General features: G+C 54.2%; 1 protein-coding gene across 1 annotated transcript; it reads left to right on the forward strand.

Annotated features, from left to right (window-relative positions):
• The first annotated feature begins 4,685 nt into the window (after positions 1 to 4,685).
• ZSCAN10 (zinc finger and SCAN domain containing 10) lies at positions 4,686 to 8,910 on the forward strand. Its single transcript, XM_027526598.1, has 5 exons — positions 4,686 to 5,084; positions 5,396 to 5,663; positions 5,878 to 5,942; positions 6,120 to 6,177; positions 7,340 to 8,910. The coding sequence occupies exons 1-5, from the start codon at positions 4,686 to 4,688 to the stop codon at positions 8,908 to 8,910; spliced, it is 2,361 nt and encodes a 786-aa protein (XP_027382399.1).
• The last annotated feature ends 5,616 nt before the right edge of the window (positions 8,911 to 14,526 follow it).

The raw sequence follows: 14,526 nt of genomic DNA on the forward strand, positions 1-14,526 counted from the left end.
AATGAAATGCTGACCAAAGAACCACGCACACAGCAGGCTTTTTTTTCTGGCCATACATGGAGATAAGGGGGACCTCCCAGACTCAGGCTTGAACCTGCTCCGCCTGCAGTGGAAGCACATGGTCTTAACCACTGAACTGCCACGGAAACCCCAGCAAGCGTTTTTAAATGGCAGCTCTTGGCCCCCACCAAACATACAGGTTGACAGACCCTCAAGGGGCACAGAGCCGGTCCTGACTAGGTGGGTCGGAGGGGTAGTTAGACTCTCAAATGCCAGCCAGGGTTGGAATCTTAACCCGCTGCTTTGTCTATTTCCCTGGCCCCGCCCTCTCCCCAAACCACTCCCAAACTGGGAGGTTAAGGGTTAACTCAAGGAAGCCCCCCTCACCACCTGGATGGGATTGGGGCAGGCAACTTCCTGTTCCATTTTCCCGGAGTCCTTCCCCAGGTTGGCCGAGGCTGACTCTGGCCTTAGGGGCCCTCAGAGAACACCCCCACGAGTGGTGAGTTGCAGAGAGGCCTGGGGTGCAGGCTGCCAAGGACAAACTTAAGGGGTTCCTTGTACCTTGGAGAGAGAAAGGGGGCTCCAGGCCTCTGGCGGGCTGGTGGAATAAGGCATTAGAGTGCCAGAAGAGTCTTGGGCGGACGTGGTTGGTCTGTGCTGGGAAGCCCAGTGCTGGGGAATCCAGGGCTGGGAAGACTGGGAGGCCTGTGTAAGTGGGGGCATTTGGGAGGATCGCGGGACTTCCTGTGACGTGGGCTTGCTATGGCCTCTGGGGAGCAGAAGGCAGGCTCCACGTTCCCCCAGGTGGACTGACCGGGCTCCTCGACTCAGCTCAGCACTAGAGGGGAGCGCAGCCAACAAAGACGAGCGATCCAGGGAGCAAGGGAAAGTTTCTGGCCAAGGACCCCAGCTCTGGGCACCCCTGTTGTCTGGGCGGGTCTTGCGGCTGCACCTCCACCCGGGCTGGTCTACCTTAAGCCTCTCCGCCACTCTAGGCTCCAAGTTAAGCTGGTCAAACACCGGAGGATGGCTGAAGAGCGCCACACCCTGCCTCTTGCAACCCAGCTCACCCCCTACAGATGCGCATATTCACAGAGCTTTTGTCCTGCAGACTTGGGGGCGGGAGAGACTCTCCAGGCCAACGTCCCTTGAATTCCACCTCTTTCAAACCTTTTGGTGAGACCTCACCTGAAGCTTGTGGCATCCCAAGAGTTTAGGCCTGAGGGTTGGAAATTTGAATGCCCTTAGTTTTTCAGATTTGTGCTGTAATATTTGGATTTAGACTAGGCAGATCGCACACGGCAGGAGGGTAATTGGGTCCTTTTCTGTTTCTGAGCTTTTGCACCGTAAGATTGGTGTTCTCTCCTTAAAGCAAATCTTCGCTTCCCCTGGTGTGACCATGAGCAAGTCACCCATCCTCCAGGAGATTGGTCTTTGCACCTGTCGAATGGAGAAATTATAGTTTACTGCTTGGGATGCAGAGAGATGAAGCGACCCTAAGCAGAGAACCCATGCAGAGAAGGTCTCAGTACATGCCAGCTGTTAATACTGCGTTCCTGATCACATGTGACTGGTTCTGTATCACTTTTTTGCTCATGCTACCAAAACACAAGAAAATAAAAACCCATTTTCTTGAAAGGTAAAGATCTCTTCTGCCCCAGACATGTTTGCATGCCTTCCTCAATAATTACAACTGCAAAGTAGATAGGTGGGTCGTGTGTGTGGCATCCCAGAAGAGAGGTGTCAATGAGTGGAAGCAACCCTGTGTGCCAACATGTAGGAAAGAACGGAAGTTGAACAAGGCTCTGGGGGAGAGGATGGAGGTGGGGAAAGCTAGGAGATTCTGGAGTGGTTGGGGGAGACTGGAGAGTGGCAGGAAGGAGTGGGTAAGAGGGAGAGGAAGGGAAGCTGGGAAGATGCTGGAGGGGGTGGAGGGAGGCTGGGGCTTGGGGGCTGGTCAGGTAGCCAGGACACAGGCCTGGGTCTGTGTTTTAGCATCACAACCCTCTCCTCTGAGCTGGGAAGTGCTAGGCTCAGTTTCCTGTGTTCTTTAACCGCATTCAACCCCCACTCACCCCACCTGAAAAGGAGGTTCAGAGATCCCTCAACCCCGAATGAAGAGGGCTTAAACTATCAAAGCTCTTGGCCAGGCCGACCTCTCCCTGACTCCATCACCAAGGCTGGGTTGCCTTCTTGGAAGAATGTCTGTATCTCTGTGTCTAGGTGTCCTGGGCTGTAACATGGTCATGATAGGACGAGCTATTAGCCATGGTTGTTTGTGTTTTCACTCAGTGAGAACAGCCAGCACTTAGACGTGCGCCCAGCGTGTACAGTCTGCAGGTGTGGGCACCGCTCTGCTGCCTTTACCTGGTGGGAAGCGATGCAGGAGGGCTTCTGCCCAAGTCTCTGCCTTGGATGTTCATGTGCGGGTAGGGGAACAGGTCTGGAAAATGCTCTTTTGCAGCCCTGAGGCTGGAGAACAGGGAGGGCAGAAAGATGTTGGAACTTAGGTTTCCATATCCATAAAGTAATCCCTGCCCGGATTGAAATATAAAAGTGCCTCAGGAGTTCCAGGGCGGTCCAGTGACTTGGGATTCCACGTTTTCACTGCCAAGGGCGCAGGTTCAATCCCTGGTCAGGAAGCTAGGTTCCTGCAAGCCACGTGGCTGAGCCAAAACATAAAATAAAAGTGCCTCAAAGCTCTGGAACAAAAGTACAAGCTTCTTTGGAAGTGTAAGCCTCCTGGCTGGGTTGTGCTGAAGGACTGAACTGAGTCCTCTAGGGGTGGGGCTGAACCTCCCCCTAGGTAGGTCTCCGCTAGCCCCAAAGGAAGGAACAGTCTTACAGAACCAGTGCCCCCTGTTGCCAAGTTAGAAGCACTTTTTTTTTTATTGTTAGCTAGACTCACAGGGATGTTGTGATGGATACCTCCCAGTGGACAAAGGAAGAATCCAGGATTTCTTTAAAAAAAAAAAAAAAACTAGGAAAGAAAGGGAAATGTTTGCATCTCCCACTCATCACCCAGCTCCCCAGGCTGCACCTACTGTACACCTCTCTGCTTTGGCCTGCCTCGGGGACACATGTGTCACAAACCTCTGAAGGCAGTCAGCTTAGTCTCTCATGTGGAAACCCACCCACCGACCCCGTCTCCCTGGCTCATCCTGGCCTGTCTCCTGGGATGGAACCCAGGGAACGAGACTGGGACACTAGTTGGGAGGTCAGCCCTGCCCTGGTCAGCTGGGTGATCTTGGCTTTGACCCCTGAAAGCCACCTCCAGCACCAGAAAGTGAGAATCAGGACGTCTGGTTAAGGAGTGATCCCATGCATGAACTATACCCACCGCCCACCCTTTTATCTTTAAAATTCTCAAACTTCCAGAGAAGTTGAAAGAGCAATGCAATGAACATCCATACACCCACCTCCCGGATTCGACAATTGCTATAATTTTGCCACTTTTGCCTTGTTGATCCATAAGTGTGGATGAAACCTCACGCCTCTTCAATTCCAGATCCTTAACATTTTCTAAGAATGAAGACACTTCCAACATTGTGCAAGGCTGGAATCCCATCTCAGAAGTTAGTAGTCATTTCCCTTATTGCCCAGGGCTCCACCAGATTCAGATTTCCCCAACTATTTCCCCAAAGCTTTTTTCCCAGAATAACTTTTAGCACCACCATCCCTTAAAGGTCAGGATCCAGTCAAGGTTCGCACATTTCCTTAAATCAGCTGTTAGTCTCCTCTACAGCAATGTGCCTACAGGCACTTATTTTTTTATAACAGACTTGGAAGAACTTGGACCAGGTTTCTGGGAATGTCCGGTCTTTCGGATCTGTTCAGCTGTTTACTCAATGGATCATTTGGCTTGTTTGTTTTATAATCGTTTTTAAAATATTTTATTTATTTATTTTTGGCTGTGTTGGGTCTTAGTTGCGGCACATGGGCTCGGTAGTTGCAGAGCACGAGCTTCTCTCTAGCCATGGAGCCTGGACTTAGTCGCTGTGCGGCCTGTGGGATCTTAGTTCCTAGACCAGGGAAGTCCCTGTTTTATAAATGTGATATGTAACATTGAGTAACTTTAAGATATACAGCATTTTATTTATATATTATAATATGATTGTGATGTAGCAATAAGTATCATATTACATAATGTATTACAGTACGATATTATTATCTGTATTTGCTATACTGTGCATTAGATCGCTATGGCTTATTTACTACTTGTTACAACTTTGTATCTTTAAACACTATCACTCTTAGCCTCTCCGCCAGCTTGTTCTTATTCCCTGCAATGCCCTTTAACTGGAAGTTGGGTCTAAAGGCTGGATTGGATTGCGACGGAGCATTTTTGGCAAGGACTCCCCCTTCGGTGGTGCCAGGTACCCCCGTGGTACCATATCAAGAGGCAGGGACAGCCAGACTGTCCTCTTTCGGGACTGCCAACTCTGGTCCCTGGGGCAAACCGAGGTGACCTTCTAAGTGCTGCAGGAAGGAATGGATGATACTGAGCAATTCGATTTCTCTGCTTTGTTTGGTCAGGCTGAGCCACTACCCGTGACCCGTTCGAGAAGAGATTCCTCTGGAGACCACACCTGCAGGCACCCCTTAACACCCCAGGTGTGGGAGCCAGGAGGGAGAGACTTGAACACGAGAGCAACCACGGTGAGGAGTCCCCAAGGTGAAGGATGCTTGCAGAACCCAGCCCAGCTGCGGGGGAGCCGGAGCAGCTTGGAGCAGTCAAGCTGGAGGAAGAGGAGGAGGCTGCCAGCCAGGAGGACCCTGGGCGGCCAGAGGCCAGGCCCCGGCCCGAGGTGGCTCACCAGCTCTTCAGGTGCTTCCAGTACCAGGAGGACATGGGGCCGAGGGCGTCCCTGAGCCGGCTCCGGGAGCTCTGTAACCACTGGCTGCGACCGGCTCTGCACACCAAGAAGCAGATCCTGGAGCTGCTGGTGCTCGAGCAGTTCCTGAGTGTGCTGCCCCCACACCTCCTGGCCCGGCTGCAGGGCCAGCAGCTCAGGGATGGTGAAGAGGTGGTACTGCTGCTAGAAGGTGTCCAGAGGGAGTCTAGCAACGTGGGGCCGCTGGTAAGAGGGGCGGCCGGTGGGCTGGACAGCAGGGGGAAAGGCAGGGACTTTATCTCCCTGTTAAGAAATCACTGAGCTGAGACTTTGCTGGTGGTCCAGTGGTTAAGACTCCGTGCTTCCATGGCAGGGGGTTCGACCCTGGTCGGGGCACTAAGGTCCCACTTGTCTTCCTCTGCCAGTTCCTTCTTGACCTCCTAACTCCCTCCCTCCCTGTCTGAGCTTCATCTTTCCACCATGCCACTGCCCTTCGGAGTTAGTAGGACATGGATTACTGTCCTGTGTGTCCCCTGACATGGGTGTGTTCTGAACAGGATTTCAGTTTTAATGCTGGCAAGAATTGTCCCCGTGCAGACGTCACCTTGGAGGAACAGGGGGGCTCTTTCCAAGTCTCCAGCCACAGTCCCAAGAAGGAAGCAGCTTCAGAAGGGCCTCCAGCTCTGGAACCATCACAGGCGCTCCCGCCATCCCAATCGGGGCCCTCCAAGCCTGCTGAGATGGGGGACTGGAGACGCCCCCTGAGTTCAAGGCAGCCACTGAGCCCAGGTCCCAAGAGGACTTTGCAGGCCCCGCAAGAGAGCGGTGAGGCGCCGGAGCCCTAGGGAGATGGAGGCCTGGGGTGCGGGGGGAGCTGGGGGGCCAGGTGGGTGTGGGCAGGGAGGGAAAGGGGGCGGCCTCCTGAGCTGGCGGGAATGGCGGAGAGTCCCAGGGCCCTGGCCATGGCTGCACAACCCCGAGGCCGCACGGCGGTAGGGCTGCCTTCTCACAGCTCTCTGTCTCCCCCCAGTGCCGTCAGCCCTCCAGGGCCCCGAGCTGTGGCCAGAGGAGAGCTCGGGAGATCAGGAGCTGGCAGCAGTGCTGGTGAGCTGGGCGAGTGCCCTCACTCCAGGCCTATCTCCTGCTCTGCAATGTTCTCTGACTCTGCTTTCAGCAAACCCCTGTCTTCCTTAATTTAAACCTGGAGAGCTCTTCATCTCTCTTAGGTCCCCGAGCCCCGTTCCTCACTCACTGACAATCTCTGCCATCCCTTTGTCACAGGAGTCCCTGACCTTTGAAGACGTCCCAGCAAAGAAGGCTTGGCCTGTGCATCCTCTGGGTGAGACAGCCTTTTCCTGGGTTTATGACCACTGAAGGTTTTTTTGTATGTCCAAGATGACCCCTGACTTTTTGGCCTCTTTGGCTAAAAATGAGCTATTTTGATGAGGTGATATATATTTATATAGATCTATATTGATATGTCCATATCTATATAGATATAATTTTAAGGCTCTTTGCATCTAATCATCAACCGCCCCCCCTCCAAACTTTGAGCTTTTAAAATAAGTGGTCGAGAATTCCCTGGTGGTCCAGTGGTTTGGACTCCAGGCTTTCACTGCCATGGGCCCTGCTTCAATTCCTGGTCAAGGAACTAAGATTCCCCAAGCTATTTGACATGGCCAAGAAAAAAAAAATGTGGTCATGGCAAATACTGTATGGTATTACTTATATGTGGAATCTAAAATATGACACATGTCAACTGATCTATGAAATACACAGAACACTCGTGGTTGCCAAGGGGGAGGGAGGAGTAGATTGGAAGTTTAGGATTAGCAGATACCAATTATTACATATATTAATACAGTGGAAAAACAACAATGTCCTACTCGATCTCCTGTAATAAAACATAAGAGAAAAGGATATATATATATAATTGAAAGAGTTTGCTGTACAACAGAAATTAACACAACATTGTAAATCAACTATACTTCAATAAAATTAATTACAACAGCTAAAATTAAATAATATAAGGGACTTCTCTGGTGGTCTACTGGCTATGACTGCACTCCCAATACAGGGAGCCTGGGTCAGGGAACTAGATCCCACGAGGTGGCAACTATTAATAAGAGTTCACGTGCTACAATGAAGACTCCGTGTGTTGCAACTAAGACGCAGCACAGCCAAATATATAAATAAATATTTTAATTAATTAAATAAAATCGGTGGTCATGGGAAGGCTTGCTAACCGATATAGGTCTCCATTTGGGAGAATGACATAGTGGTGATGGTTGCCCGACATTATAAACAGGCCTAATGGACCAGAATTATACACCTTACAACTGGTAAACTGTATGTTATTTGGGTTTTACCCCACTCTCTGCCCACCTACAGACTTTGCAGAATTCTCGGTGTCTTTCCACTTCGGGGCACTGAAGTTCTAGCGATTCCCAGAAGGCCCTCTGAAAAAGCCCAACCTGCCCTGTTTTCTGCTTCTTTTTTAGGAACTGGAGGCAGAACCCTAGAAGAGGCTTTTAAGGCAGAAGAGCCGAAAGGGGTGTCCTGGCCCTCGGCTGCCTCAGCAAACTCTCAGGCAGAGAGCCCCAGGGTGGCAGAAGAGCCCCACGCCCAGTCGCTAGGATCAGGCCCTGAGACGAGCAGCCCCGGAGGAGAAATGTCCCCTCCAGGCAGGAGTGACGTTCTCAAGGTCAAAGCAGCCGAGGACGCCCCCAAGTCGGACCCGGAGTTCAAGTTCATCTGCACAGACTGCGGCATCAGCTTCCCGCAGTTGGCCCGCCTGGAGGCGCACCAGCTGCGCTCGCACCCGGGCGCGCGGTCCTTCTTGTGCCTGTGCTGCGGGAAGGCCTTCGGCCGCAGCTCTATCCTCAAGCTGCACATGCGCACGCACACAGACGAGCGGCCGCACACCTGCCACCTGTGCGGCCACCGCTTCCGCCAGAGCTCGCACCTGAACAAACACCTGCAGACGCACTCCTCCGAGCCCGCCTTCCTGTGCGCCGAATGTGGCCAGGGCTTCCAGCGCCGGGCGCGCCTCACACAGCACCTGCTGGCGCACGCCCAGGACCAGAAGCCCCCCGGCGGCACCCCGGAGACCAAGCCCCCGGCACCCCCCGAGCTGACCGTAGTCCTGTGCTCCCATTGCGGCCAGACCTTCCAGCGCCGCTCCAGCCTCAAGCGCCACCTGCGGATCCACGCCAAGGATAAGGGCCACCAGTGCTCCGAGTGCTCGGGCAGCCTGCGCCCCGGGCCTGAGCGCCGGCCCTATGTGTGCGGCGAGTGTGGCAAGGCTTTCCGGCGCAGCGAGCACCTGGGGGCCCACTGGCGCGTGCACACGGGCGAGCGGCCCTTCTCTTGCCAGGTGTGCGGCCGCAGCTTCAGTCAGAGCTCCCAGTTGGTCTGTCACCAGCGGGTGCACACGGGCGAGAAGCCCTACGGATGCCCGCACTGCGGAAAGCGCTTCATGCGGCGGGCGGGCCTCGCCCGCCACCTCCTGACCCACGGCGGCCCAAGGCCCCACCACTGTACCCAGTGTGGCAAGAGCTTCAGCCAGACCCAGGACCTCGCCCGCCACCGGCGCAGCCACACAGGCGAGAAGCCCTGCCGCTGCAGCGAGTGCGGCGAGGGCTTCAGCCAGAGCGCCCACCTGGCGCGCCACCAGCGCATCCACACCGGGGAGAAACCCCACGTCTGTGACACCTGCGGTCACCGCTTCCGAAACAGCTCCAACCTGGCCCGCCACCGCCGCAGCCACACGGGCGAGCGGCCCTACAGCTGCGAGCAATGCGGCCGGAGCTTCCGGCGCAACGCCCACCTGCAGCGGCATCTGGCCACCCACGCCGGGGCGGGGGACGAGGCCGCATCTGGGCCAGCTGAGCCCCCCCAGGAGTGCCCAGAGTGTGGCAAGGTCTTCAGCCGCAGCTGCAACCTGCTGCGGCATATGCTGGTGCACACTGGGGCCCGGCCCTACTCGTGCACACAGTGTGGCCGCAGCTTCAGCCGCAACTCCCACCTGCTGCGCCACCTGAGAACCCACGCCCGAGAGACTCTGTACTAGCTGCTCCCGCTTCGGCGGGGCGGATCGCAGCGCATGTCCCTGGGCTGTGCCCAGGCTGCCGCGCATGCGCCCTGCTCCCACCCACCCTCAGTCACCTCCCTCTGGCTCCACTGACCCCGCATAGTAATTCTTCCCTTGCACAGAAGCATCTCGTCCAGATCTCAGGAATGTATTTTAAAATACCCAAAGTAAAACAGCCTTCTGAACATGGTCCCTCTTTATGTTTTTTTTAAGTGCCACCTGGAGAAGGCAATGGCGCCCCACTCCAATACTCTTGCCTGGAAAATCCCATGGATGGAGGAACCTGGTAGGCTGCAGTCCATGGGGTCGCTAGAGTCAGACACGACTGAGCGACTTCATTTTCACTTTTCACTTTCAGGCATTGGAGAAGGAAATGACAACCCACTCCAGTGTTCTTGCCTGGAGAATCCCAGGGACGGGGGAGCCTGGTGGGCTGCCGTCTATGGGGTCACACAGAGTTGGACACAACTGAAGTGACTTAGCAGCAGCAGTTACCCTCTCCACTGGGTCTGTGGTGATGCTCTCTGCTTCCCCCACCCCTTCAAGAGCAGGCTGGGTGGGAGTAGATCCAAGGAGAGTTCCTCCCCCCGAAAAAGGCTCACTGTGAGTGTGTGTATGTCTGTCAGGGTGTGTGTGTGTGTGTGTGTCTGTCAGGGTGTGTGTGTGTGTATGTCTGTCAGGGTGTGTGTGTGTGTGTGTGTGTGTGTGTGTGTGTGTGTGTGTGTGTGCGCACATGCACATGCGCGCGTGCATTGTGAGGGGAGAAGACAGCTGTTAGACCCAACTGTGGGCAAGGCCAACCAGTCTCACCCTGGAGTGATTTCTCCTCTGGAGTCCACCACTAACCCCTGTGTTCAGTACAATATCCTCCAGCGTATTTGGCTGTTTAATTAAAATTGAATAAAACTTAAAATCCCAGGTGTTAGATTAATACGGGAAACCTGTTCTTGTGGAAGGTTGGTAACTAATTCAAACAAAATGCTAGCAGTTAGTGGGTGATTAATTTAAACTGAAAAACTAAACCTGCCTGCAGGTAAGTTGGGTTGACTGTTGGGGGACCCCTAATCACGCATAGGGTCTTCCCTGGTAGCTCAGCTGGTAAAGAATCTGCCTGCAATGCAGGAGCCCCGGGTTGGATTCCTGGGTCAGGAAGACCCCCTGGAGAAGGGATAGGCTACCCACTCTACTTGGACTTCCCTGGTGGCTCAGTCGGTAAAGAATCCACCTGCAATGCAGGAGACCTGGGTTTGACCCCCTGGAGGAGAATGTGGCAACCCACTCCATTATTCTTGCCTGGAGAATCCCCATGGACAGAGGGGCCTGGTGGGCTACAGTCCGTGGGGTCTCAAAGAGTCAGACATGACTGAGTGACTGAACACAGCACAGCACAACCGCCCATAATCCTCTTAAAAACCGGGAGCTGGTTTCTAGGTTTGCTCTACCTTCTTCCTGCCCATCAGGCCCACTTGGTTGGCTTCTTCCTCTGGTGCACAGATTTTAAATCACATGACTTCTGGTAACAATACAGGAGGAGAAAAGCAGCGCACTCCAGCTCCAGAACACAATACCTTTACCCTGTGGCTTTTCAACCACAAAAATACCATATTTTAATTACTGCCCCTCCATCAACCAGACACATAACTGCTCCTTAGCAAATGCTTGTGGAAAGGAAGTGAACTCATCAACCAGAGCTCAAGCAGCTGAAGGAGAACCAGCCCTGAATCTGGGGAAAGTAGAGGTGATTCCTGGGCACAGCTGGCAGGGAGAGCTCTGAGCCTGGGGGAGTGCAGCCCTTCAGGGTGGGGAGGAAGACTGGGCTACAGAGAACCCCTGAAAACTGCTGTGGGTACCTCCCTGAGGCAGGAAGTCAGGGCTGGGGAGGTGAGGTAGGGACCTAGGGTAGGGGGATGTGTCCTCAGAGGTGGTGAGCCGGGCTGGCCCTCAGGCCTTGCTCACTGGCCCCCAGTCTCTGCCTTGAGGCCCAGGTGAGGGACGCCACAGGCCCAGAAGCCCACTCCCGCCCTCCTACCCTACTTTCCCTCCTGGCCCAGGTTTGGGCGCCCTCCCTCCCCTTCCCCTGGCCCCTGGGGCTCTGGTCTTGGAAGAAAGATGGTAGAGCTTCCAAGCCCCAGCTGGGGTACTGAAGGCCAGGAGAGAGAGGTCAGGAGAAGACAAGAGGGGTCAAAGCCCCTCCCCCGAGCTCCCTGGGCCCTAGGAGTGTGATGGTCCAGTCCTCCCCACCAGTCAGTCCACGACCAGTGTTCCTGTTGTAGCCACGCGTTCTGGGAAACAAACTCACTCAGAAAGACAATGCAGATAGTGGAGTGCAGTTTATTACACCAGGGGGCCTGAGGTAGAGTCTCCTCTTAGCCAAGGACCCCTTATATACCCTAAATGTACATGCTCAAACCCACCTCCCCAAATTCTCTGAAACTAGTCTGAAATAAAGGAAAAAGAAAGATACAATCAAAGTTAACCTGTGATCATATGCCTTGAGCTAAGTAGTTAACAGTGGACAATTATCAATAAGCCTGTGGTCATATCCCAATAAGCATAATAGAATTCATGATTCTATTTGGTTACCCAGATAATTAGGGAATTCTTTTAGGCAATGGAGAGTCTAGGTACAAGCCCTGGGGCTCTTGCATCGGCGGTGGGGGGTTTTCCAGTTGGTACATCGTTTCCATAGATACTGGGCACATAGCTCAAAGTCCACAGTCTGACCCAAGATGGAGTCCTGCTTGCAAGATGGAGCCTGTTCTGTCTGTTTCCTCCTTCATTCCCAGTTACAGATTAGAGAGTCCAGTGGCATTTGCTTATCCATCCAGCACCAGGACCCCCACCTGGATCCATCTGACCCACCACCTCTGCCTGTAGCCATCCGACCCCCAGCCTCTCATCCACACAGACACTCCATTTGGGTTAACTGACTTTTATTAGCACATCAGCACTACAGTGACAGGCAGGCCAGACCTGGTGCAGGAAAATTCAGGCAGGGAGAGTTAGATGGGCTGGGTGGTGCCCTCCCTGAAGGGGAGGGGGTGAGGCAGGCTATGAGGATGGGTCAAGGGTGAGCAGGAGGGTAAAGGGTGCATCAGAAGATGCCCTGTGAGAAGGGGAAATTGAGGCGTCTAGATGAGGCCAAGCTCCCTGGGGACCCCTTGGGGCTTCTAGACCTGGATGAGGCTCCTGAAGAGCTGCTCCAGAGAGGAGCAAAAATCATTCAACACTCTCCAGACGGCCTCAGCCGCTATGCGCAAGCCCTGTAGGCAGGCAGCCGCTATCTGATGAAGCCACTCCAGGGCTTTCTGAAACTTCTGCTGCAGTCGCCGCAGGAGCTCTTTAAATAGCTCAAGTATCCAGTCATACCAATCCCTTGAAGTGGAGGAGTCAAAGGGCTGGTTCCGGCCTGGGGGACTGTAGGAGCCAGAGGGCTCACAGACTCTGCGACGCAACTCTTGCAGTGTTTCACGAAGCAATGGACAGGATTCCTGCAGGGATGGGAGGCTGTTCAGGTACATGTCTGGGGCACTGTCCTGACCGAGCCGAGGCCTCCCAGCCTTTAGGAGACTCTGGGACCCAGAAGCCCACGAATGAAAACTGCCTGCCTTCCTGCCAACAGCTCCACCGACAAGAGGACTTTTCCCAAAACCTGAGCCTGGTCCCTTGGGTCCCCTCGAGAAATGAGCCCTGGTGCTTTATTGTACCTGAAGATGGAATGACCTCTGAACTCAGCATGAGGCCCCAGGGCTCACAGGCAGGGGGCTGAAGGCAGGGCTCTGCTCGCTGCGCACTGAGTGAGGAGGCTGATGCCCCAAGGCTGCCCTCCGGAGCTCTCAGGGCCCCCCAGCCCCGCTCCGGGGAGCTCTGTGCACCTGTGGCAGGACCAATGAGAAGACAGACCAGTGGGGAAGGGAATCAAGAGGGGCTGAGATGTCAGCGCAAACTCACCGAGTTGTTAACTTGAGCATCCACGGCGTCAGCCATATCTGCACTGCATATGCTCTGAGGAAAGAAAATGTGGAGACTGCCCACGTGCCTTGCAGCTGAGCTCTGTTGTCCCCACTGGGCCTCCCATGGGTCCAGGAGAGTCAGAAGGAAGACAGACGTCCAGACCCAGTACCCTGGCTGATCCCAACCCTGGGGACTCAACTTCAGGGGAAGGGCAAGACCCAAACTCACCTCCATTAAAATAAGATCTGAGCAGACCTATTGGGAAAATATCACTCAGTTTAAAATTCCCCTACCCTCTCTCACTTCGAGTCTCAATCTCAAGCCCGAGTCTGTGCTCACTGGTGTCCCCTCTTCCTCCGGTGGCTGCGGACCAGGCATCTGACACTGCTGTTCTGTCATACTGCCCTGTGACTTGCACACCTCCCCCAGCAGCCCTGGGCCTCCGTATCCCCCACCTGTGCGGTCAGCGGATACAATGGATACACAGGTGAATTTTGTGCAGTGTAGGGACTGGGCCCTGAGCTATCACCTTCATCATCACCATTATCATGAAATTGTTAGGGGAAACACACTGACTGAAACTGCCCACCCTGGCCAGGCACCACCATAACCATCTGCATGAGTAATTTTAGGACAGGAGGTCCTAGTGAGGAACAGGGAACTAACAAGCTGCCAGTAACTGGAAGAGTTGGGGAAAGCTCAAAAGGAGACAGGACGTGTCTGACCACCTCCCAGAATCCTTCTCGCTGGCATCCATCTTGGCTGAGCAAGGTGTGCGCCACCAGGCAGGACTCCGAGTCAGAACAACTGGCCAAAGACAGCCCAGAAACTAATTCCATCACCATGAAGCCCAAGACTGTGAACCAGCAGGCAGAGCAGTTCTCCTGGTTTCCCTTACCCTCCTGTGCCCCACCCGGGCGCCCTTTCTCAATAAACTCTCTTGCTTTGTCAGCACGTATGTCTCCTCAGAGAATTATTTCCGAGTGTTAGACAAGAGCCCACTCTCAGGCGCTGGAAAAGGTCTTCCTTCCTGCAACAAAGCCACCCTATTCCACTTAAACTGGACAGAGGGGAGTGCACTGACCCACCTCTTCTTTAGACTTCTTTTGAAGGTTTGTACAAAACAATTCCACGAATTGAAACTGTGAAGAGAGACAGAGTTGGGACAAAGAGGCCTGGTCCTTTCACTCCTGGGTCCCAGGTGGGCCAGAACATTCTCAGTTTCACCCAGCTTCCCCATTCCCTTAACCATACATGAGGAAGAACTTCTTACCAATTTGGCTTTGAGGGAATTGATGAAATCGTCGATGTCCTGTGGAGATGACAGTAACACCCAGGCTGATGAGACCTCACCAACCATTGCAGACCTGTTACACACTCACACAAGGAGGACCCTTGCCCTGGACTAGGCAGGTCAACCTGGTTACAGATGCCTAGCCCTCCGTGGTCCCGCTAGAGCAGACCAGGGAGGAACTGGTCAGTTCTCTGACCCTGCAGACCCCCGGCCCCCAGCCCCTTTCCCTCCAGACACTTGACACCATCTCGGAGGTGGCAGGCGCCCCACCGACCCCTCGGGAGACTCCACCTAATGGCGGGAATCTGGCGCTGTCCCCACTGCCCTCCTGGCCCTGCGTGGTCAGT

This window comes from Bos indicus x Bos taurus, chromosome 25 (assembly GCF_003369695.1).
Source record: "Bos indicus x Bos taurus breed Angus x Brahman F1 hybrid chromosome 25, Bos_hybrid_MaternalHap_v2.0, whole genome shotgun sequence".
Lineage (NCBI taxonomy): Eukaryota > Metazoa > Chordata > Mammalia > Artiodactyla > Bovidae > Bos > Bos indicus x Bos taurus.

Coding starts and splice junctions, on each gene's coding strand:
- ZSCAN10 (XM_027526598.1), top strand. CDS start 4,686: ATGCTTGCAGAACCCAGCCCAGCTGCGGGGGAGCCGGAGCAGCTTGGA. Junction 5,085..5,395: donor CTAGCAACGTGGGGCCGCTG/GTAAGAGGGGCG, acceptor TGTTCTGAACAG/GATTTCAGTTTTAATGCTGG. Junction 5,943..6,119: donor AGGAGCTGGCAGCAGTGCTG/GTGAGCTGGGCG, acceptor CCTTTGTCACAG/GAGTCCCTGACCTTTGAAGA.